The following is a 26974-nucleotide window of genomic DNA, read 5'->3' as shown; positions in this document are numbered from 1 at the left end:
GTAAACTGGGATAATTTTTCTGGCCAGTAACTCTGTGATATATCAAAATCCCTAAAATACTGACAAAGATATTCTATTTCTAGGGATTTGTACTAAGAAAACCATCGGTAAATACACAATGACATAAATTCAAACATGTTATTAATGATATTAAACAGTTAGAAAAATCAAACTGACATGAAAAAGTGGCTTTCAGACATTAGACAACACACAGTACGGGACTACCATTTCTGAAAGAAGGGAAGCCAACAAGATAGGTCTACAATTTCCCCCAGCTTACTGCCTGGAGAGAATTTGCAAGCTGCAGTACAGGAAGTCAAACTCAGCAATTTTGTTGGCTTCAGAGAGCCTGAGGCAACTACAATTTGAGATCTGAAAATACCAGAAAGGAGGTCATTATACCGAGTGAGAGCTCAGATTTGCAGAGGAAGAAGGTCTCAAGTCTTTAGCAGAGTATGAATATGTGCATATATGACAAGAAATTAGTCAAAGCCTGAAAAAGAACCATTAAGCAAGCATTAGGCAAAAAAAAAAAAAAAAAAGCCCAAAACTAACACAGGTCTAGGAACAATTCACAATCCTACCAAACAGTGAGGAAAGATTTTGTAATATATGGAGCATCAGGCAGAGTCCTCCGAAGAAAACTTTCTCAGTAGTGGGGCTATAAATTAAACTGCAACTAAAGGCTACTCTCAACTAATCTTAACACAGCTTAAAAGCAAATATTGAAAAAGATCAACCTGAGAGACATCTATAGAATTTGTGCTACAACAAACATCAAAGGATGTCCTTCAAGCAGAAGGAAAAAAACATCAAATGGCAATCTAGATCTCTGCACAGAAAAAGTGCAACAAACAGAAAATATGTTGGAAAAATATAAAAGATTTTTCCTCATTTTTAAAGATTACTTAAAAAGATAGTCGAGTGTTTAGAGCAAAAATAATAGCAAAGTATAAGGTTTATGTCACATGCAGAATTAAATATCACTAAAGAACACACAATAAGGCAGAAAATAGAAGTTTATTATTGTATAATTCTTACATTATATATAAAGTGATATATTACTTGAAGTAGATTGTGATTAAAATATGTATATGGTAGACCCTAGAGAAGCCACTAAAAAGTAATCCAACAGTGAAGATAAAATACTCAAAAAATACGTAATTGATCCCAAAGAAATCAAAGGGCAAAAAGGACAGATGAAGTAAACAGAAAAAAAAATATCCTGATAGATTTAAACCCAACCATATTGATGACTACATTAATTGTAAATGGTCTAAACCTCCAATTATGATTTAGAGATTATAAGATAACAATCTAACTATATGATTACAAAAACCTACTTAAAAATAAAGGTGTTCATAGGTTACAGGCAGAAGAATGGAGAAACATACTTTGAAGAGTGACTATATCAGCATCAGACAGTAAACTTCAATATAAGGAATATTATTGAAGAGACAAAATGACAGATCAATTCATTAAGAGAATGTAAGCTTAAATGTGTATAAATGCAAGTAGTAACAGCTCTAAAACAGATAAAGGAAAAAGTGGTATAACTGAAAGGAAAAACAGACAAATCCACAATTATAGCTGAAGATCTCAAGACCGCTCTCTCAGTAATTGATAAGACACAGAACACTTGAACAATACTAACTGCCCATTTGATCCAATTGGCACTTATAGAACATTGTACCCAACAAGAGCAGAATATATATTCAAGTGCAAATGGAACAGTCACTAAAATAGCCTACATTCTGGGCCATAAGCAAGTCTCAAATTTAAAAGGACTGAAACTATAAAGTGTGTTTTCTGACCTCAAAAGAATTAAACTGAAAATTTTTTAAAAAGTTATGTGGAAAATTACCAAATATTTGGAAACTGACACACCTTTAAATAAACAATGGGTCATACAAAAAATAACAAGGAAGATTAGAAAGTATTTTGAAGAGACTGAAACAACATAAAAATTTGTAGGATGTTGCTTGCTTATATTAGAGAAAAAAGGTTTCAAATCAATGATCTAAGGCAGAAGTTGGCAAACCTTTTCTGTAAAGGGCCAAACGGTAAATATTTTAGGCTTTGCAAGCCACACAGTTTCTATCCTAACTATTTAACTCTGCTGTGGCAGTACAAAAGCAGCCATAAACAATACGTAAATGAGTGGATATGGCTATGCTCCAAGAAAAATTTACAAAAATAGGCAGTGGGCCAGATTTGGTACATGCAACACAGTTTGCTGACCCCTGTTAGAATATCAGCTCCATAAATGCAGAGAATTTTGTCTGTTTTGTTAACTACTGCATCCCCAAAAACATTGTCGTTTATATTTAACAGTGCCTGACCCTTAATATATGCCAGATCAATACATGTTGAATGAATTAGGGAATTTAATCCTCAGAACAAGCATGAGTTAAAAATTGTCATTTTACCAATGAATATACTAAAACAGTGATATACTACATGATCAATAAGTAAAGAACCAGTATTTAAGCTTAAGTCTGCCTAATTCCAAAGTTTTATGAGCTTTCCACTACATTACACTAATAAGACAAAGGCATTACTAATTGTAAAAGTTTCATACGACCTCATATGGATTTTCCACCTGTTTTTCTTTTCCTGAGCCTCAGGACCAAATGGACAATACACTAAAGTTAAAACAATGTCTAGAGATTTATGCTTATTTCCTCACCTATGTCTTAATATATTTAAATATCTATATTTTGGACTAACATTTGGATTACAATTGATGCAACTAAACAGATTGAATCTTGAACACAAAGCCCCTTGTAGTTTTATAACCAGGAATACTAGAGACTTAACTTATTTAAAAAGGTAGCATGTCTAGAGAACCCAATCAATTTTATGTGCTCAGACATGTAGCACACAGGAGTATGACATTAATTAGTATTTATTCTTTTCAAATGCACAAAGATGTGAAAAATGTGAGGGAGAAAACGAAAAAAATAAAAAAACACCAAAAGTGTCCCATTCTTTCTTGCCATAAGAATGCCTCATTCAATCTTCTCCACATAGAGGAGGGCTCTTGGCTCTTGTGCCACTCACGTACTGCAGCCCTGTCCAGTGGGCTGCTATTTTGTGCTTTCAATAACCAGCTCTCATAGCTGACCATACACATCTGCTTCCCCTCATAAGTCAGTAATCAATGCCAGCTGTTCTCCAAAAATAGGCAATCAGAAAGCACTAGAGCAGCTCTGAATATAGATTTAGCGGACTGCACATCTTTCCATCATTTATTCGCTTGCCTGGGGTTTTACCATCATCACAATCAGCAGCGATCTTGAAGGAGCCAACTACTGTTTTGTCAAGTTTTCCTCCTTTGGATGCTCAGGGTAGAATTGTTAAAAATCTGTGTACATAAGACCAACACTGCATACTAAGAAGCTATTAAACGGTAAGACAAATAGCATCCACACCGTTTGCTTGCCCTGAAGGCTTAATGTTTATTGTAATCTGATGCTGTAATGATTGATGATAATGTCATGATGCTGAGAACTCATGGCTTACACAGCCATTGAAAGATTATTAAACTCAGGAAAAAGATAAAAGTAAATGAAAAATAATATAATAAAGCTGAATTTTTCAGTTTCTTGACTGCCAGATCTTGCAATAAAAACATATTTAAATTATATAAGTCAACAAATCTTTGGGACAAATAAAAATAGATTGCTTACTGAAATTACATAAGGAAGGTAAGCTGTATCTTTATCCATAACGAATAAAAGAAAAAAATGTGTCCTCAAAGGGCTTAATTTTGGTGCTTGAATAGGGACTTAGGATAAGCAGGTTGTACTGGCTCCTGTAAAATCATCTCGCTTTTACCAGTGTATTTTAAGGTAAATATTTCCTCTTTAATTTTAAGTAATAGAGCATTACTTAATAGCCACTATTTAGAAAGTGCTTGCAGTGTTCACTTTTCATTTTCTTCTCACTTAATCCTAGCCAAAGCATGTGCTTCAGATCACATAATTTGTAAGGGGTAGGGCTGAAATTAAAACCAAACTAAACCTCATGGACTTGATTCTGAAGCTGCCCTGAGTCTCAAACAATGAAAATATACATGGTGCATCACATACAAAGAAGTTAGGAAATGATTATCAGTTATGAAAGCAACAAAAAAAATGCTAATCAGAAGTAACACTACCAACTTCCATTACCAAAACAGTGGAACCAAACCCAGGAACACTTCTTATGCTTAATTTTTCTCAACTAAACTTCCATGATGTTCCTACAGAACTCCAGAGTTGTTCATCCCACTAGGTCCATTCCTTTGGGAACTCGTGGGCTCCAAGTTATATTGAGAAAAGTATAAAGTAATAAACATTTGTATTTTAATCATTCACAGGAATCTTAACAGGATATGTAAAAATATGATACGCATTGGAAAAGCTTTCCTACAAATAACTACATAGTGTACACTACCACTATGAGAGCTTCCAGTCTTACTACATGCTAAATCATAATATAAACAAATCTTATACTGATATAAAGATGCCCATGTTCCCCGAAGGGAAGAAGATATTTAACACATTTCTGCTTCATACCCAGGACCACTGTGCAAACTGATTTCAAAAATCATTAGTCTAGAGAAATAGATGTATTTAAAACCCTATTGCTTTTGTTCATAGGACCCAATGCTTTTCTCTTCTTTGCCAGGTATCCGCAACTTCTTTTTTATTTTATTTATTTTTTTATTTTTTTATGAGACGGAGTCTCGCTCTTTCGCCCACAGGCTGGAGTGCAGTGGCGCGATCTCTGCTCACTGCAAGCTCCGCCTCCCGGGTGCACGCCATTCTCCTGCCTCAGCCTCTCCAGTAGCTGGGACTACAAGCGCATGCCACCACGCCCGGCTAATTTTTTGTATTTTTTAGTAGAGACGAGGTTTCACCATCTTAGCCAGGATGGTCTCAATCTCCTGACCTCGTGATCCACCCGCCTCGGCCTCCCAAAGTGCTGGGATTACAGGCGTGAGCCACTGCGTCCGGCCCGCAACTTCTTATAAGAACAATAACCTATTTACCAGGTACTATGTGTCAAGCTCTGTGCTATGTACTTTGTATGCATTGTCACATGTATTCCTTCATATAGTCCTATAAAGTAGGTACTGTTATATGATTCCCATTTTTACAGATGAGGAAAAATAGGAAATTAGCTCAAGTTACACTGCCAGCAAGTGTCAGAAATAAGACTTTAATCCACGACTATCTCACTACAGGGCCTTGCTCTTACCTACTAAGCTAAGAGAACCAAATGAGACCCCTAAAATTATCTGTTCTCAAACCCTCACTTTATAGATGAGGGTATTTTAACCCAAAGAGCATAAGTGAAATGTTCAACATCACACCTTGATTACTGGTAGAGTCAGTGCTAAAACCCAGGGCTTGCTTTCCTATACTCACTCTACTACCCCATATGGCCCTTTTCTAAAATTTGAAAACAGAAATACATTGCAATATCCTACACAAGTATTTCCACAAACTTTCTATCTGACTCACTGTACGATGCTCAGGAGACCCTCCCTGATTTTTTTGAAGCAATCAAAAGCTGCTAACCCTTGTAACTATGGCTGATTCTGAAAGATCAGTATTTTTACAACTAAACTAACAATATAATCCACAATTTGCTAAGAGTTCTTATTATGATGGCTCAATGATGTTTTTCTCTTACATTTTAAAATGAAGTGAGTTGTAATCAATCTTTAATATGCTGGTTCTCAAACCTGGTCACACATCAGAACCACCTGAGTTGCTTTGAATGACCCAGTGTCCAGGCTACATCCCAGATTAATTAAATTGGAGACTACCTGGGCTGGAACCCAGGCATCAAAATTTCTTAAAACTCTGAGGTATTCTAATACACCACCAAGTTTGAAAACTAGGGCTTGAATAATTATTAAAACTTAAACATAACATTTCAGGTGGCATTAGATCAAATGAGCTAGACTAACACGATCTCTAGATCAAATGAGCTAGACTAACATGATCTCTAACATTGTTATCAACTACATTAATCCACCTTCCTCAAAAAATTATTAGAAAACAAATTTAAGAGATTTCAAGAAAACTGTCCTATCATAGACCACCAGCCTCAGTTATTTGACAAGATTCTTCTTAGCTGGTTCTATAGAGAAACATATGGAAATCCTTAAACACACACACAAAGAGCAACCGGGTTACCAGCCAAAATGAGCTCATAATCATAAACATACCCATTGTTGTTTCCATGCACGTACTTGGGAAGCAACATCCTGGTCTATAATGAACTACACTCATGAATTAAGTCAGTGATAACAGTCCTCTTTCCAAAGCTAATTCTAAGAGGTTTCTTCCTTGATTTAGGTCATTATTAAATGACAACTGTGCATTTCATATTAAATGACAACTGTGCATTTCACAAGGATATTAAACTCTCACAGGTTTTGAATTCCGTAGTAGAGGACAATGATTATTTATGGGGTCACATGACCAATCAAGATGATTTCAATTACTGATTAATAGAATTAACAATTAACAAAGTTAATTAACAACGCTAACAAACTTGTTAATTGTTCTTCCTAGTTTAAAATTTTAGTTATGGTAAATATTTGTATTTCTTATTTTGAGAGTATAATTAGCCCTTTTTCTGTTTTTTAAGTCTTCTCTAACTTGGTTTCTTCTAAGCAAGAGGTTTCGGCTCTGACCTTGCCTACTTTTAGTCCCAAATGCAAGTAAATTGGCAAAGCTGAATACTTCTCAGTGCTTACTTAATTAAAATTTGATTCTAGTAAGAAATATATATTAAAATATTTCATTTTTAAAGAATCGTGATCTCATGGCCCTTTTTCTTAGTATTTAAAATATAATTATTCTGATTCAAACATAATTCAGAATAAAAAATGTCTACTTACAGGTATCATCCAGTTAGCCAGGTCACCATATTTGGAAACCTGCATCGCTCCTAGCATTGTCAGATCGACATGTCCACTGAGAAAGAAAGAGGAAGAATAAAGTGAACCTCACAAGCTTTTGTCCCCTTTGCTTGAACTTGCCAGCAATTAGAATAACTTCATACCACCAAAATATACTTGCTTCCCCCACCACACAACTGATTTCCTAATAGATCAGCTCCATGCTGACAGAGAAATAATCACTAAAAATTCTTTTTGAAAAAAAAGTTACAGTATACATTGTTTCAATAACAAACTATGAACAGGTGTACACAGGAAGACTGTTTCCTTCAGTGAGGCAGAATGTGACTATTTGAACACAAACACTAGCTAGAAAGTGAACACAGTTTGAAGAAAATGTTAGAATCCTCAGAAAGCACCTTAGAAATGTTTATTTCAGTATGGTTGGCACAAAGGCATGGATTCCGTTTTGGGGGTTCTTTTCCTAACAATGGACTGGATATTCAATGCCCAACATTCGATGTGAATAATTTCACACCTTGCAGCCGAACAAACTCCTGATAGTTTTCTGGCTGGGAAATGTGGCTGTGTTTCAGAGCCTTGCTAACACACTCAGAGGATGACTCAGCTCATTCCATACTGTGTGAAACATGAGGGGCTCTGTTATTACATACCCTCTAATCATTGCAAATGATTCATCGCTGGAGAAAAAAGAGGCTCCTGGAAGAATAGTAACTGTTTCCTTGCCTAAACACACACACACACAAAAGAAAGAAAAGGCTATTAGATTTCTAAGAGTATCATGGTGAACAGAGGTCCATATATTCTCCATTCCCAAAAGAACTTAAGCTCCCTTTACCAAAATGCAGTGACATAGCAGGTGGGGGGACACAGTAGGAACCTTTTGTGGTGGAAAGCATTTTGTCACTGACATTGCTCTTGCCTTTGCATGATGATAATGAAAAGCAGACCACTTTTAGTTTTCTTATTGTTTGGAAATTCTCTACAGCAGCAGTCCCCTTTTTGGTACCTCAGACCGGTTTTATGGAAGACAATTTTTCCACGGACTGGGGGATGGGGATGGTTTCAGGATAAAACTGTTGTTCCACATCAGCTTATCATGCATTAGGTTATCATAAGGAACGGGCAACCTAGATCCCTCATATGCACAGTTTACAATGGGTTCAGTTGGGCTTCTATCAGAATCTAATGCTGCTGATGATTTGAGAGAAGGCCAAGCTTAGATGGTAATGCTCGTTCGCTCGCCTGCTGCTCACCTCCTGCTGTGCAGCCTGGTTCCTAATAGGCCATGGACCGGTACTGGTCCACAGCCCAGAGGTTAGGGACCCCTGTTCTACAGGAAATGCACCCCTCTATTGTCTATACCTCTCCAGCCTCTCACCATCCCCATTCCCTTCACAATCCTCTGCTAAATACTACTTAGGAATGAGGAGGAAGGAAGTTCTGGGGTAACACCTGTCAGAATCTAATGCTACTGTAAGTCACTGAGACAGAGAGACTGTGGAATCAACATGAACATAAGAAGGAATGCAATTTTGAAGGGAATGACACAGGAGATGCACCGCAGTTTCTTTTTTTAATCAACAAATAACTTCAGTGATAAGAATAACTTCTGAGATGCTAATGTACAGCATATAGTATTAACTATAGTTAATACTATACTGTATAATTGAAATTTGCTAGAAAAGTAGATCTTAAGAGTTCTCACTACAAAAAAAAGTAACTCTGAGGTGATGGATGTGATAATTAACGATTGTGGTAATCATTTCACAATGTATATGTATATCAAATCATCACATTACATGTCTTAAATATAAGCAATTTTTATTGGTTAAGTATATCTCAGTGAAGCTGGGAAGAAATAAAAATAAAATTAGAAAACACATGTAGAAAAAAAGGACCCACCTAATTCCTTAATTTCATTTGGCCTGAACTCTCGACTTTTCATCTCTCTCCCCTTTTCTTTCTTTTTCTGACTCATCTGTACTCTCTTGCCCCATAAGCTTCTATTAAAACCACAGGATTTTCATAAAATCAGGGAATAACATGGTAATACTGGCCAATGTATCTAAGGTTAACTTCCAAGAGGTCCCCTTGGAAGGACATCTCCCAAGACTTACATCTCATAATGAGGTTCAGAGCTGGAAAAGATTTTCAAGGTCATCTACTCCCCATAGAACTAATAAAATCACCTGACTCATATCTAAGCTGCTCCCATCTTGTGATCTATTTCCTCTCTATTCAGGAGCTTCAGGGGCCTGGGAATAGCTTCTGGTCTCAACCAGGAAGGTGCTCACATACCACTGTGCCAAAGATAAGTCACCTGTTTTGAGAACACCCCATGCATGGCCCCAGTATAATAGGGCAGACAAAAAGAAAGAGAAGCAAAACTGTTATTCCAAAATTGGAATAGGGAATAGCTCCCAAAACAAAACCACAGGCAGTCTGAATATCCCTAGCTGTGCAACACAGTTATATCCTCAGATTCTCAAGTCTTTCCCGAAAGCTAACTTTTCCATCAATATCCCCCTCCATTCAAACTTGAGTATGGAGAAAGAGTAAGCTTATTTATAAATATATAAATATTTCATCTTGATATAAATATATATCTCTCGAGGGAGTTTTATTCCAAATGATAGAAATATTTTTGTATCTTTTAAAGTACACAAAATTGAAAAGTTTTGAAAATACTTCCTGATATGGTTAGCAGGGGCTTTTAAACAGCATGTAAGACGTAGTGGATTAAATTAGATAATGCATGCAAAGTCCTTACTCTAACTTGCCTGGCACAGAGGAAGGGCTTTATAAACGTCACCTTTTATTATTGCCATTTTTGTTATTCCTCTCTCCAAAGCTACTTATAAAAGAGACAATGCCATTGCCCCTCTAGGGACAAATGCCACAGGACCAAGCAATTGGCTTATATGGTGGGGCTGTATGGCCAGCCTGTGTGAGCTCTAGGTTTTAAGACCGGCATAACACAACTAAACCTTATTCTAGACACAATGTCTATAACCTGCAAATTCAGATCCTCATCAGTCCTGTGGGAAGTCAAGGAGGAGGAATTTGTAGGACAAAAAGGAAGAAAAACATTAAAAATTCCAGTTCTTTGTTTTTTAGAAGCTAAATAACACTGACTTCCAAAAGACAACCTGCACTGGCTGATAATACATAGAAGGCATATTTACCATGTCATAGGAAACTGAGATCAATGGGAAGAGCTTTGGATCTCCCTATATTATTTGTGAAGCACAGTTTTATTAAAGAGCCTAGAAAACAACTCTCTTGAAAAATCATTATCAAGGCCTCTGCTAATACATTACAGCATCTTAAAAATTACATTCTTTTGAAGCAAGGTTAATTTTCAGCATTTTTAAACATCCAATATCTAAACAAAAATAAGTATCCTAAAGTTGAATCCATGATTTTCACATAGAATGTCCAAGTTTAGTCAAGAAAAGTCATAACTAAAGGCAATCAACATAAAGAGGGCTTTCTTATTTGGCTATTCCTGATTGATTTGTCTCCTCCAATTTTTCTTTATGTATATCTCAATTTTTCATATTTGGGCAATAGAGTTATCAATTTCATGGTCACTGAGTCCTTTGGCTCATGATTTAACAGGTCATCCACACAATAGTAAATGCCTACTATATGCCTTAAACAGCGTTATAAACCAAATTTGGGTGATCTGAACTAGTGGTTTGCAAACTTTAACATTCATCAGAATCACATGGAAGATTTATGAAATGCATAGTTTCTAATTCAGTAAGTGTGTGGTGAGGTCTGAGAATTTCATTTCTAAAACATTTCCAGTGATGCTGACGCTGTGGGTCTGGGGACCACACTTAGACCACACTGCCCTAAGCAAAAGGAACTTACTATACAGCAAGACAGATGAACAAATAATTACAAGGCAAAATGTGATATGCTTCTCAGAGAGACACTAGATATGTTGTGGGTTTAGGGGAAGGGCATTTCTGAGCTACAGTAGGATTTGGAGAAGAAAAATGAGCTGGAACTTGAAGGATAGGCATAATGAATGTTGATAGAAAGTTATCAGTAAGGAGATGGGGATAAAAATGGAATGGAGCAGAATAATATCTCATGAAAGACACACCAAGAGCAAAGACATGCAAAGAAGAGTATGAGCCATAATCAGAAAACACCCAGCAGTCCACAATGGGTACACAAAAGTATCCTTGAAGGGTACAGCAAGACAGAAAGCCATAATGGTTGGTTGCAAACACTACAGAGATCTGGAATGCCATGTTATCTGTACTTTAGACTGCAGCCCTGTGATTCTTCAGATGTGATACATATACCTCTAGAGCAGAGTTTCTCCTGCTTAGCACTATTGAGCATTGGGGCTGGTTAACTCCAGCGGATAGGGAAACTGTCCTGGTTGCTGTGGGATGTTTATCAGCATCCCTGGCCTCTACCTACTAGATGTTACTCCCCCAGGTGTGACAATCAAAAATGTCCTCAGACATTGCCAAATGTCTCTGGGGGCAAAATCAGACCCCATCCCATTGAAAACGACTAGTGTAGAGAGGACATGGCAGGGGGCCAGGGATATTAAACATGGTTATTCTTTCTAAAGCAACTTTAATCAAAAGTTAAGTCATTTAAAATACTGTATATTAAAATAAGAAAACATTAAGAAATGAAGAATGCAAAATGCACAATACAGAAGCAAAAATATGAGACTTAGAAATTTCACAACTGCATTGGGTTACTCTAGGTTAGAGCCCAGATCTTGATGGGACCTCTGGAACATTCCTAGCACTGCTGTCTGCACCTCTGTGCAAGTCAGGTCATCAGCAGATATAACTCAGCGTATAGAGAAAAAGGCCAGGGGTCACAAGCAGGAGACTGGGTATGAACTCAGTCCCTAGCAATGTTATCTTGAACCCGTCACTTCAATTTTCTGGACCTCAGTTTCCCAATTTGTATAACAAGGTTTCATTTGAGGTTCCAATGGTATAATACATGTGAAAAAGTATGCTCTAAGCCATATAAAACTATACAACTGGTAGTTCATTTTTACATAACCTTATGAGACTTTTTTAAAAGAGATCCTTGGAAATAGTTCTATTATTATTTTGAATTTTTAATATACCAATTATATCCAGAAACATAACTCTTTGTATTCAAAGAGATTTCCATAAAATGCTTTCAAACTAACACAAATAATGGGTTGATCTTGCAGATAATTTTGGGAATTGAGGAAACCACCAATTTATATTCTAGGCTCTCCAGCTTAAAGTATTTCCTAATTTAAAATCAAAAGTGTCAAAGTATCAAAAACCCCAAAAAGGACTTTGAAAAAGTTATAATATTATTAAACTGACTTGGAGCTGGCTTCCCATAAGCAATGAATTCTTGCTTTGTAAAGTAGTTTGTAAATGTGGCACTTCAAGTGTTGAAGTTGAAATATAAAATTGGTGGAAATATAAAATTGGTGGCTTCATTTCGACTGAGCTACTTCTAAGCTCTATGGAATCAGAAACACCTACTGTCCAACCACATTGAAAAAGTTAACAACTTTTCCAAAGAAAGTGGGTTTTATAAACTGAAGCCTGAAATTTGGAACATGCAGTTATTCATTTTGCAAATAACTCACTAACATCATAAATTAATTAAACCAAGCAGCAAATATTTTCACAGATCAATGAGCTATTGCTAAAGGGTACAGTACAATTAAATTACAGCCTTGGTTAAATGTCATTGCTTTATCACAGTAGGCCTTTCAGAGTTGAGTCGTGTTATCTAATTCAACTATTCAACCAGAAGCTGTTTCACTTCCAAAAATTCTAAGTATCAAACATCAATTTTACTTGGCAGCTGGCCTTTATGTTCAGCTCATATTACCTGTCTTCTGAAATTTACACATACTATTTTTGAATGCAAAGTAAGAATAATAAAGAATAATAGTTGTGCGGGGGCAGAATGAATAAAAGGATACAGAAAATCATGCTAGAACCTAAAAATTAGCTTCTTATGGGCAGCTGCACTCCAGGGATGATATATGGCTCCAAAGTGGTGGCAGTGTTGCCTCAAGCATAGGCAGTGAAGATGGCCAAAAGACCTGACCTGTTCTTCCTCCTCTAGGCTGTTAATATATGAGGCTACATCTCAGTCAAAGAAAAGGCTAGTAATAAAAGGTAAAGCATATGCCTGTAAGAACAAAGGAGAAGACAAGGCTCTAGTCCCCAGTTCAACAAAACTATATTTATTACATTACTAGATCATACTTACCAGCAGAGTACCTCCTTAAGCACCTCTCCTGCTCCAATGAGAACTAGAAAATAGGAAGCATCACCACCAACAAAAACTCCAGTGTACCAGATCTTTTCTTTTTCCTGCTAAGGATTCACTCCCACCCTTCTCTATCCTGAGAAGGCTGACCTACTTTGACTTGAGATTCGCCAGTGGGAGGCACAGGCAGGCAACCCAGCAGAGGACACTCTCCACCCAACCAGGTTGCTGTGATTTGACTGAGTTCCTCTACCAAGGGCCACAGTTCCTACTAAGTGGCCAGTTCCTCTACCAAAGGCCACAGTTCCATTAAGTGGCCTTTGGTAGAGGAACTCAGTCAAATCACAGCAACCTGTCCCATAAAGCCCAGAGGTGATAACTCCCTGTGGAATTTCACCATCCTTTCTTGGTCTCTTTTAATCCTGTCCATGCCCTTGTAAATTGTCCCTTCCTCTAACTCTCAATTACCCCATATAAGAGTGCTCTCTATTCACAGGCAGGACCCTGACTGATTGATCCATCAAAGCTCTTCCATTAAATGTGCCTTCATCTGCATTTCCTCCTTTATCTTGGTCATTCCTGAATGAGGGGAGACCTCAAAAAAGCTTATCTCTCCTCCTCAACAATGAATACCATGGAGTGCTCTCCAGGAAAAGACAAAGAATTGAGTCCAGACTCTTATTATGTAGCACAAAATTAATAGCAAAGGGAAGGGCTAGAAATAAGTGAGCTTACCTGCATTGATGAGATCTGCATCAGCTTCATGTTGTCGTGGATATGGACCCTGTCAAATACAACATACATTCAATTAGTAAATGAAGATTCTCACTGAATCACATATTAGAACTGTAATATAAATAACTTCCCTAAAAACCCTATAAATTTATCATCCGAAGACTTGAGGTAAACTTTTGAAAAATAATTCGGTTGTGTCCATGGCTCTGTTTCTTATGTTAGTCTTTTCTATACTAAAGTTGTGATTGGGCAAATGAAAAATATTTTCTAAAAATTACCAGTTTGAAAGAAATGCTATACTATTAGAAATACAAGTCCATAAAACAAAAAGTAATTATTTAGTCCCTACTATGAAAATGTATTAGAAATATAGGTCGGTAAAACTAATGTAGGCCAGGGCAGTGGCTCATGCCTGTAATCTCAGCATTTTGGGAGGCTGAAGCAGGAGGATCACTTGAGGCCAGTTCAAAACCAGGCTGGCCAACATAGTGACACCCCATTCTCTTAAAAATATAAAAATCAAAGAGGAAAAATTTAGTACCTACTATGCAGCCAATGTTATTCAAAAACTTTTCTGTGAGGATTAATGAATACAAACTACATCACATTATTTGGCTAGAAGGACCTGGAGAGGCAAAGTTTTAGCTTTCTGATTTGTAAAATGTAGGCCTGAATTTGGGTTTCTAATCTTACTCCTCACTACATCTGAGTTTTGATATACTTATGTCCTTATGTTCCTTTTGCACAGCTACTCTCAGTAAAGTTTTTAAATTTTTCCATATATTTTTATAATGTAACTCTATTTAAATAGGCCAAGTAGTTTAAGAATATCACATATATTCGATGAAAAGAGAGGAAACTATAAAAAAATAAAAAGGCATACTATATAAGATGGAGCCAAAAATGAAGAAATATTGGCTGTGAAATTTTTACATACTTTCTAGAGTGGGACCAAAAATTTATCCTTTAAACTGAAGTGGCAACTAATGTTTAGAGCTATGTAAATTTTCCTTTAAACACTGGCCATGGATAATCCACAAATTTATTTCCCTTTTCTTCAAAACCAGGAATTTGATCACTCTAGATAATCTCTAAGGCACCTTAAAAATGCAAGTCTTTAACTTCCACATGAATCTGCTTTTATCCAAATATATATCATTTTTGTGTCTTTGAAAATGTCACGATTATTGCCTCAATCAGTATCAACTATACGCTCAGGATCATTATTTATTTTGAATTGTGAATACGTTTTCCATATGCATAATTTCTATTGCATTAACAGTTATTATCTACTGAGAAATAAAAGATTATGAATAGGCAAACCAAATCCCTGCCATTGTTAATTAAATTAAAATGTCATACAGGAAGCAAAAAAAATATGATTTTATTATAATAATGAAAAAATATGGCCTAACTAAGAAAATTGAGCTCATCTGGATGGTTAATCTTAAGGAAGAAAAAAATTTAACCTTTTGGACAATAGAGCTTCAAAAGGAGAATGAGATGAGAACTTCTACAGCTTTTTGAGGCAATCAACTCAAACAATGTCCCTGTCCTAAAGTAGAAACCTTACTCTTCAGTTTCTCACTCTGAGGCTTACTTAATTTTATTTAACATAGAACTATTGACAACCTTCATTATCTTGTCCAACAACAGAAGGATGAGAAATAGTTTACACAGGAAATCATGAGGTCTCTCTGAATCAGGTTCCACATGGGAGACGCAGTCAGAAAGCCAGAGTCAGGAACGTACCATCTACTACATAAAATACAATACTACATTGCTCACATTTTAAGGGAAAAATTAAATATTTTATCATGATAAAAAGAAAAATAAGGTTGGGCGCTTTATGCAACAACTCAGATTTCACCATGTGGGATGGATCCACTAAAATCTCAGGTTTCAGCATTATACAATTTATCCATGTAACCAAAAATCACTTGCACCCTAAAAGCTATTGAAATAAGAAAATTTAATAAAAAATTTCACAACATGAAATATCTCATTCTTCATTAAGACTGGATTTTAGAAAACAAATTTTCATCTTACCAAACCCAGAACTCCATTTTCACTTTGAAGATGAACAGTTATATTTGGGCTGATAAAATTGCTGGCCAGGAGAGGGATTCCTATGCCCAAATTAGCTGGAAAAAAAAGATGTTAAGGTCCAGCATATAAAAGGTAGAGAAGTCATACCATAAATCTTCTACATACACAGATCTGAACGGAAGCTTTATTTAAAGGTGGCTTACTCTGAATGTAATAAATGAATATATTCTCCAATCACCCATGGCGCATTATTTTGTAATTTTTCAAAAAAAAGTCTCTAGTCAGCGTTTTCACTAACATTAATATCAAAGTAGTGGCCTCAGAAGCTAGCCATTTGTCACATTTTAACAAAAATGTAAGCATATTTTCATTAATGTGCTCTGCAAATTTGGGTTGATATATTATAACTGATTTATTAAACACAGCTTGACTTTTAAAGAATGATTTTCACTATTCAAAACTCCTGCCAAAAGTAAAGATCGTTTTTTATCGTCTTTATTGATAAATGGAGTTACCGTTTTTAAATTTTAAAAAAGTTTTCTGACAATACCAAAATTTCTGTCTAAAAGTATATCAGATCCTTTGGGTCTCTATGGTAACATTCATTGGTAACTGAATTTTCTATGTGACATAAAAAGAAAAGTGGGGAGGAAATTAAATTTCAGCAAATACAATTGAGCTCATCGATAAAGCAGCTGTTGTTAAGGCATCAAAGAGTTAAATGAGGTTGTTGAATTGTCTTCCTTAAATGATCAAAACAGGAGTGATGGTGATTACTACTCAATGGTGTGGGTTCAATCCTGCCTATCAACATAGGCAGGCTGATCAGATCAAAGATACTCACACTGCCTGGAACTACTGCCCACTACTGTCCACTACCACTGCACAACAAATACCTCACCAGAACTACTACAAAGAATGATGGCACTCTGATGAGATTCTAACAGTGAAATCTTCATAAATCAAGGCCAGAGGAGGTTTATATATGGTGCCATATTATAAACTACAAAAGCCAGCAGTACAACTCAATGACCCAGGTCACTTCTTGTGGATAGAGTAAATCTATGAAGCTATGATTATAGCTACTTGGTTTACCTCTAGTGTTCTATCACAGTCTAGTATAGTGTTATTTGTAATTTATTTCTCAATAATGCACAGAACACATTAGGATACTAATTCCATTATAAGCAGGTGTTTTTAGGACAGAGCAACCCAAATTACAAGTCTGGTACCTCAACTCTTTCATCATATTATAGCATTCTCTCAGTTCTTTAATATTTTAAAGTCAAACACCAGGGAGGAAAAAAGTCTATGTATTTTGGGTTGAAAAAAAGTAGGAGATATGGAAAGACCACTTGCATAAACTGACTTGCAAATATTTTTCACAGGCAATACAATAACTGAATAAAGAACACCTAAAATCAGTATTATAGTGTTTAAATATCAATGGTAAGTCAGGGTAAGACGGGTTGAGAAGTCCAGTGACCAACTTTTACCTACTAACTTAACTTGGTTGACACCACACCTTGCTGATACAAGAACTGGAAGAGCAGCAACATGCTATTCTTTTCCCCTATGTGAGTTTGTACCATAACACAAGGTGTAAACTGAAAAATGAACAAAAATGAGGTAGAGGTAAAAAGAAAGGGAAAAAAGAAAAGTTCTCCCAGTCAAGATCACAGTCTGGAAGACTGACATTCATGGACCAGGGAAGCTCACAGAATGGAGACATTTGTCATGTTTCTCATTCTTTCTGTCCTAGGTCTTTAAGTATGGCTTCACTGTATCCACCATTCAACAAACATTCATTTTATCATATGCGATCTGTATTTGTATGTGTTATTTGTATTATACAATTCAATGTCTACTGTAGTGAAAACTAGCAAAATGGTGAACAGATTTGTTATTTAAATGCATTCAAAATCCAAATATTAATTGCATCAATTATGTCTACTCTACCTCTTTTTTTGACAAAGTATCTAAAGCAGAATTTGAATCATTTGTTGAATACCCTCATAAAATATTAGATATAACAGGGTAATCACAGGATCTTTGTCAAGAGAACAAAAGGGTTGTTAAGAAGTTGGATCTTTCAATGAGTATGCAAATGTCAGGACAGACAGAAAGTAAATAGCACTGGTTATCACTAGGAATTCTGAGATTTGAAAACACTCATCTTGGGTAATCTCTTTTCCCAATAATCTCCCATTAAATGCAAGTTGTACTGAAATCTAATGGGTATTAGAAAATAGCTAAGCAAATTATTGATTGCCATTTTGTTTCAAGAAGGCAAAGAGATATCTGTCATGTATCTTGACACCTTTGGATTATATGCCACATTTTGTAAAAAAAAAAAAAATTGATTAATTACCTTAAAAGTTACCATAGACTAGAGATGACTCACTATGCAAGAGGTCTAATAGCCTGATCAATATGGGAAAAGCAAAGGCTATGTCTTTGCCCGGGCTCAGAAGGATAAAGGATACCATACATGCCATCCTCGAACTCAAGAGCGGCCCTCTTGATGATTCGTTCCCTTACGTCATCTCCAGGTTTAGCAGATTTGGCTTCCCCATCTCCCTCTTTCCGGATTGATAAACGCTTTAAATTAAACAGAAATAAATTATTCATGGTTGAGGTATGCTTTGTATTTTATCACTGCTGAAATAAATTTTACTGGAAAAAAAGATGAGCTCTCTCCCATTGTTATGAGACAAATCTGCAATATACCAGATATTTAAAAAATACTATGGGTGATATTTGATGGTAGAAATAATTCTTTAGGAACTAAATGAAAGTGGTCAGATTTGTTTAAAGAGGAAGATACACTGTTCAGTCTGTTTGAAGCAAATAATCTGTTACTATCACACTGTCTGCTACTTCTGTTATTCTTCCAACTAAATTCTCCTCTGGTGCTCAGGGATTGGCCAAAGAATGAAAGAGGAACAGACTTTGGGAATGTGTTTTTCAGGGCTGTCAGAATGTGTTTACCAGGTGTTGCTGCTGCCAATTGCCTGTTTCCACCTGCAAAGTCCAGACTATTTTTACCACAAATGCATCACAGGAATCATAGAAATACCCAGAAACCAGCCAGGAAACTATTTCCTCTATTAAGTCTCTTTGACACAAACTCTGGCTCGTGTTTGCAAAAGTCTCATCCTTTCTTCCTGGGCCCCTGACACTGGTTTTGTATTATAAAATGTCTTCCTGTTTGATATCTACAAGGTAGTGGGTATCTCTAGTGCCCTACTGTATGTCTATTCTGTTGCTGATCCCCTAGACACTTCTGAATCGTGACAGTAATTCCGGTAGGGTGGCCATTGTCTACTCTCACTGGCTGATGATTTAGATATGTGTCCCCTCCAAATCTCAGGTTGAAATGTACTTTCCAATGTTGGAGATGCGGCCTAGTGGGAAGTGTTGGATCATGGATGCAGATCCCTTATGAATTGGCTTAGTGCCATCCCCTTGGAAATGCAGGAGTTCTCCCTCTGTTAGTTTACACACGAGCTGGTTGTCTAAAGGAGCCTGGCACCTTCTCTCTCTCTCGCCTTGTGACATGCCTGCTTCCCCTTTTCCTTCTGCTCTGAGTAAAAGCTTCCTGAGGTCCTGACCAGAAGCAGATGCTGGTGCCATGCTTCACGTATAGCCCACAGAAGTGTGAGCCAAACAAACTTCTTTATAAATTACCCAGTCTCAGGTATTCTTTTACAGCAATGCAAAAGGGACTAACACACTGGCCTTAGAATATCTTCAATGCTCCTGGTACCTACACTCCTTGCCACAATCTCATACTCACCAGCTACCCACAGCCTGAAGCTAATTAGAATGACATTCTACACTCTAGAAAAGTGCAAAGCACCTTCAAGACAGACAATTCTGAACAATCAAACATTAAGATAAGACTACAGCAGGGATAAAACCACCAAAGACATGATTATTCTTATCTCCCCTCTAAGACAGCCAGAAAAACTACAGATCATAAATTAGGACAGTAGAAGCCTAGTAGACACAGCCTAGAGAATCTCATGGCATGGTGATACATATCTTGTGATGACAAGGCACTGTCAGCCTGCACAGAGGCATAGACCATATCCCCATTATGATAGACACATGAGAAGCTCTTACTAAGATCCAAGACCAGACTTTCTGCTCAGCTCTAGTTCCCCATCATCTCGAATGGCCCCAGGGATGCACTATCTCTGTAACTGGATCCATGAATACTGACAAAGCAGCTAAGTCAATTACCTCAATTCTTTTCTCATATTTTTCTCCCTTTATAAGGCGATGTACATAAATCTGAGGAATATGGATGTCTTCTGGAGCAAATGCTCCAATATCCACAATTTCTTCAACCTAGACAAAGAGAAATTTCTTTCAAAGTTAGTGAAAGCTTAAAGTGAACATTTTTAATTTTTTAAAAAGTATACACAACTTCACATACAACTTAGGCTGCAAACACGATGTAAATATATATGACGGAATATGGACATGTATCTATGTATGTATATGTATACATATAGGTAATGTCTATCACACCTCCCAGACCCACAAAAGAGAAGAAATTAAAGTGTATGCGTCTGAACAGAAAATACAGACCATTAGGCTCCAGAAGTTAGTCTTTGCTTAAAAGAGTCTCAGTTACAAATTTGTCAAATGGTTTGTCAGTACAGCTGCTTGAACTTTCACAAATTGCAGCTCAACTATGCAATGATAGCACATTCCTTAAACACAGATTTTCTAAATTAATGGGAAATTTATCATATCAAAGACAAAAATCTGTAATAACATCTGCTTGGTCAATTGAAGAGCTTTTTAAATATAGATACAAATGCTATTTGTAACAGTTGTAAATTATTCTTGTTAGCTTCCTAGGATCGTGATACAACTGCAATTGCTGAAATAATTTACTTAAAGACAGATAATTAATTCCAATATGGAAACTTCAAAACTGAAATATTAATTAATAACTAGAAATACTCAATTTAATTAGAATCAAAGTCATTCACCAAGAATAAGGTCATATAGCAATATGAAATGCCTCCACGTTAGTCTGTTATTTTAGAATTAATTTAAAAGACAATTTTTCTATCAACATAAAACAGTTCAAAAGAATAAGGATCAAGAAAAACTAAACTCAACATTGTTGTGGTGAAAGAATTCGCTTTCTGGTGACACGCACGCACACAAACATACACACCTTTAAGTTGTGAGTACTCAGCTTAACAGATACAGTGTCCAAAACAAACAACTGTTTGCTTCCATGAACTGACTTATACAAGGATAGTAGTATTGATTTTTGTTTCCTAAACTAATCACTGAAATCTGGAAATCTGTGAGGTTAAGTAGCCCTTCTTATGCTGTTCTACTACTATATGCCTTCACTAGGCTCCTCCTACAGTGCAAGAATACCAGGGCTTACAGAAGACATTTTACTTATTGTGCAATGCTCACAAATAGCTGAAAAAGGCAAGGACATGGTGGATAAAAGCTATCTTCTTTGATAAACAGAAAAATCAAACAAAAATTCCAAGGAAAGGTCAGAAAATATGTCGGCATCCAACTTGAACTACTGGGTAGAGAGGCACTGGGGATGAGTGAGGAGACAGGGAAAGTGGGGCCGAAGACCCCTTGCCACTGCACTCTATGTCCTCCTCTTGAAAACTCTCTATGCTCCAGTATTTTCTATTCAAGGTGGAGGTGGGGAATGCAGAGCAGCTAAGCACTACTGCTACCTCTTCAACTGGTTGGAACTTTCAGCCATTAGGGCTCATTCACATCTTTACATATTCAGTTTTAGCCTTCAAAGAAGTTCTTGACTTTAAAAATGTGTTTATACATTAATCCAGTATCCTGAGGATAGACATGAAGATTTATTATTCATGAAAACACTAATCACAAAATTTATTATAATAATGAATTGAAAACAACTTTAATGGTCAGCAATAGGGAAATGGTCAAATAAACATGGTGTAGCCATGTGATTAATCAATATTATGCACTCATAATATTTAATGATATCTCATAATTTCATGTTTCATAAAATGCAAGATTTTGTATAAGTAAATAAAAATTTATAGAAATGCACTTTGGGATAGACAATTATTTATATACCTACAGAAAATAAAAGGAAACACACGGAAACGCTAAGAATTGTTATCTCTGGGTAATAGTACAAGTGGTTTTTGTTTTCCTTTTACTTTTATAATCAAAACTGAAACCACAATGTTATTTTTTCAAAAGATGTGACAAACACTAAGTTTCTAAAACTAGAAAATCATAAGTGGGGCATGTGATAAATCTCACAATTAGTTTGACATGTACCAAAGAGGGCATGTTAAAAAGAAAATAGAGAGTCTAAGAAAAACTGAAGTTTCTAAACCCTAAAAGCAGTCACATTATGAACTAAACTAAGCAAACCCTTCTTGCCTGCATATTTGAAAATAATAATGTGAATTATTTTTCATGCCTAATATTGCTCCAAAAGGTCAGGCCCTGAAATCTCTTGCTATGATTTTGACAGCAGCTTCCTTTGGTCTTCCTGCCTCACCCTCTAGCAGGGGCAAAGAACATAATAAAAAAGGAAGAAAAAAAAGTATTGCTCACTTAAACTGAAAATGCTGATGGAAACCCGCCACTATTTTCTTTTGGTTCCATCAAAGAATGTTTCAACAGAAAACACCAAATCAAGACAAAGCTTCATTACCAAGGACAATTATATCATAACTCTCAGAACTAACAGAATGAATATGTCCTGGTAAAACAACTCCGATAAGCAAGAATCTAGCTAAACATAAACAATTCCATGTTTTGTCATCCTAATATAAATGGCTTTCAGACTGTAGAAAATGCATGTGCAGCATTTGTCAAAATAACAACACTCAACAGTATTGAAAACGTCTATACAAAAATCAAAGCTTTCTCAGAGTTGGTTAGCGGAGTTAATAGCTAAGAAAGAAAATATTTGAAGTACAAACCAAAAGAAGAAAACATGTTTTCAGACAATCTATGAAAAGAGTTTTAAAAAAAAAATGAAGAGGCAGAACTATCTTAATGCTAGCTATTGAAGGGACTGACTTCAGTGCCAGTTTCGTGTGATCTTGAGAACAATAAGGAAGAAGCAATGGGAGGATTAAAAAGTCTAGTGAGATCAGGCGATTTAAACATAAGCGTTAATGGAAAACCTGATGAGAAAATGATGACTAAAATGAGCTGGTTAGGACAAACATAAAAATAAAAGATCCCTTACTAAAGATGGCAGAGTTTTCCTCCTGAAGTTAGAAATGGGTAATAAAGAATAAAGGACAAAGGAAAAGCCTCAGGGCAAAGCAATGGGCAGATGTAAGTATCCTCAGGCAAGATCAAGATGGAAGAAAGGTAGCTAAGAACAACCCGGACTTCTCCATGGCACTATGAATAGTTCTCATGCCCCACCACTTGCTACAACCAGAAATCCAGACGTTTGAGGCTTCTCTAATTGGTACTTGTCTTTAGTCATTAACAGAAAAATAGACACTAGGAAATGTTGTTATTGACCTGAACTTTGTTTTAAAAGATTGCTTTCTCTGCACTGCACTCTTCCTACTTTATAACTGAAAACTTATTTTAAAGCTTAGAGAAGGATAAGAATTCATCCCTTGGTGACAATGTGTTTGTGATTGCTTGGCAAACATTATTTATATCTCAGGTAAGGGAAAAGAGGAGCTGCAAGGCAATAACGTCCTCATTTTTTATTTTATTTTAGTGACAACCTCAATCTGTTATAGACACAAAAATGGACCCAACCCTAAACGGTGTTAGCGAAAAATTATACACACCTGCAAAACTCTGTGTACGATACAAAGTAAGGGCTGTTGAGGGGGAGGAAGAGGAAGAGGAAGACTCACATTCCAGGCTTTCTTCCTGACTCATTTTAAGTTTCAAAAAAGTTTAGGAGGAACATGCTTCTTTTGCCAAAAAGAAAAGAAAAAAACCAGACAACAAGCAATAATGTCTAGAATAATGAGAAACATTAACTCCAAAAGAGAGGGGAAAAAAAAAAGCAGCTGTGGAAGGCTAGAAAAATAGAAGGGGGAGACAATAAGCAATAAGAGAAGTTACAAGTTAAATGCAGAGGTGCTCTGGATGTTAAAATGAAGTAAAATGAGTAAAATGAAGAGGAAATGTGAGTAAGACCTCAGTTCAATAGATAAATAGGATAACCATAGTTAAAAATCTACTGTACCTCTCAAAGTTGCTAGAAGAGAATAATTTGAATGTGCTTAGCATAAAGAATAGATAAATATGGTAATGAATATCCCAATTACCCTGATTTTATCTTTATGTTATACAAATATATCAAATTATCACAGGTACCCTGAAAACATACAGGTCTATTATGTATCAAAAAAGAAATAATTTTTTAAACAAGAGGCAATGTAGAGAAAGAGGAGGTCAGCATGTAAGGCATCTTTCTCAAAGATTCAAATGAAGAGAAAAAAATCCAAAGGAGCAAGAAAGTGAATATATTCTTAGGCTTCATGCTAAGGAATGATAGGACCAGTACAAAAACACAGAAAAAAATGGTATGAAAGCTAAAAGGGCCAGAGACAGATACATATGGTCTTAGATGTCTATAAGGAAATGCACAAAGACTGAAAAGTTGAGGAGCTACCATTGAATTTGCAACCTTTAAAATGGTGGTACATATGATTGCATAGTCATTGAAACCGAGTAGATGGGAGCTCATGCCAACAGACATTCCACAATGTCCAATGAAAATAAACCTAACAAAAAAGCATGTTCTGTCAAGAAAATATGCATAACACCTGGGATGCCACAGACCTAGGCATGAAGTGTGGTGAGGAATATTTAAAGTGAGTTTAAAAGGAGAAAGAATATCACACTGATGGTCATATAATGCCCAAAGATATACATGTTATATTTGTAACAGAAGTGACAAAAATTGGCTCAAATAAGAGATGCCAATTATTTGAACATCTTCTATTCATCACAGTCTGCTGATAACTCTGTATTGCCTTCTGGTCATTTCTATCTTGCAGAATAAAAACACTGAGAGAAACCAAGATTCAGGACCTCTAACGAATAAGAATAAATTGTTTGGTAAAGTAGAAATGACAGAAATTTTGAGGAAAAAAATGACAACGTAAAATTGGAATTGGAAATAGACCAGGAAGTGAATCTTAAACGTACACAGAAATATATCCTGGTCTTTGAAGAAAAAAATTCAGTAAGTTCAGAGAAAAGAGAAGCAGGATCAAGAGGTCAGAAACTCAAAATCACAAATGGGCTTATGAAAGATGAGGACTGCAAAACTTCCATTCTGACAATATGAAAAAGGGTTATATTGATAAGGAAGAGAATTGCATATAAAGAAATGAGTGTAACAACATGGATAGCTTTGTGTTTCTTCATATTTTATCAGGGCTCCCACAAAAGAGACACGTATGACCTAGGACAAATGGAAGTCATGAGACCTTAAGAGGTCTATTAAAAGATACAAAATCAGAATGAGATGAGGACTCCTCAAAATGCTCAAGATGAGGAAAGGGTGGCTCCTGGGGTGATTTTGTTTTTGCTGCCACTGCTGGAGAATTTGAAAATGATAATCACTACTGCTTGGGCAGAAGACAGGAAAAAACAGAGCAGTTCAATTTTATTTTGTTTCTGACTTCACCAGGGAGAAAGAAAGTAGAACTAGTATGATTATGAAGAAATTCAATTCCAAGAAGAGCTACCCAGATTCTCTGTACTAATACTAGGCTGTAGACCCACAACATCTATATCCCAGTACCCTTAAAGAGCCTGAAGATACAATCACAGAATTACAGTCAAGCAAAAAATGGTAGAAGTGTCAACTGAGAGGCAAATATACTCCTTTCCAAAAGGGGAGCTCAATCTACAACAGTATTCTAAAATGATTATTATATACATGGTCTAGATGGCCATAAAGAGAGAAAAGAATTGGACAGCAGTCTAAGTCTTCCACCCAATTAAATCATGTCATATGATCTTCATTAATTTGTGATCAGGCTACAACATAAGTGGGCCAGGAAAAAAGCACAGTGTGTAGTTTCACAGAGCCTCTGACCAAGCCCTTCACATAAGAGTCTTATAGACATAGCAGGAAAATGTGACTTGAGCTCATTCACTTGAAATCAACAAATACAAACTAAGCACCTACTAGATTTGGCAAGGAAGAAAACAGAAAAGGTGTATGCTCTGGTGTACAGATAGGCAGACAAATACTTGAAGAACCATAAGTATATGGTGGCTTGATAAAGCCTTAAGGGGAAGTCTTCGGTGCTGTGGTTTTTATCTTTTGAGGGCAAATGTACTACCTTAAGAATCTCATGGGTCAATTCACATACACAAAGGTTTCTTTAGGTATAAAATCCTTTGAAAGATTCCATGGAATTATTCCACAGACATCTGTCCACTCCCATCCCCTAGCTCCAGCCTAGACCCCTGCTCTAATGGTTTGATGTCTTTGTCCTACGCTGTTCAGTCAACATATTTACAAGGCTTTAAATGAAGATAAGGAAGTCAGCATTATAGTTAAGGGGCAAGGGTTTGGGTGCATCCCTTTCTCTAACAGAGAAGACAATCTGACGCTCATGCCTCCAAGTATTTACTAAAAGAGGTGACAAAAACCATATTCAGGGAGTTGAACCACTCTTTTAAATGCCCCAAGAATGGTATGCCCCTAGAACAAACCAATTACCTTTATGCCACAGTCATAAAGAGTCAGTTTTTCTTTCTTGCAATCAAGTGAGTTATTTCTTACCATTAAAACATAGTGCCTGACATAAAACTGTCTCGTTGTAGTAGCAAGAATAGTTGTATTTCATCTGATCATTAGCTTTCTTTTATATGTACTATTAACTATATAAATACTTTGATTTTTATTTGGCATCCCAGGCCTCACTCATGTTTGTCATTATAGTATCAATTTTTAGTCCAATCCTAGAGTCACTGTACAGTTCCACCATTCCTTTTCATTCT

General features: G+C 36.2%; 1 protein-coding gene across 3 annotated transcripts in view; it reads right to left on the bottom strand.

Annotated features, from left to right (window-relative positions):
* OXCT1 (3-oxoacid CoA-transferase 1) overlaps positions 1–26974 on the bottom strand; it is a 148672-nt gene that overhangs the window by 56870 nt on the left and 64828 nt on the right. For all 3 annotated transcript variants that reach the window (XM_004058907.4, XM_055367533.2, XM_055367534.2), the window contains exons 8-13: positions 20219–20326; positions 18457–18571; positions 15971–16065; positions 13922–13970; positions 7579–7651; positions 6905–6980 (exon numbers count right to left, since the gene is read on the bottom strand). In XM_004058907.4, coding sequence (XP_004058955.1) covers positions 6905–6980; positions 7579–7651; positions 13922–13970; positions 15971–16065; positions 18457–18571; positions 20219–20326 — 516 coding nt within the window. The remainder of the gene's footprint in view (positions 1–6904; positions 6981–7578; positions 7652–13921; positions 13971–15970; positions 16066–18456; positions 18572–20218; positions 20327–26974) is intronic.

This window comes from Gorilla gorilla, chromosome 19 (assembly GCF_029281585.2).
Source record: "Gorilla gorilla gorilla isolate KB3781 chromosome 19, NHGRI_mGorGor1-v2.1_pri, whole genome shotgun sequence".
NCBI classification, from domain to species: Eukaryota; Metazoa; Chordata; class Mammalia; order Primates; family Hominidae; genus Gorilla; species Gorilla gorilla.
Note: the sequence above shows the minus strand (reverse complement) of the source record. Positions and strands in the feature narration are given on the sequence as shown.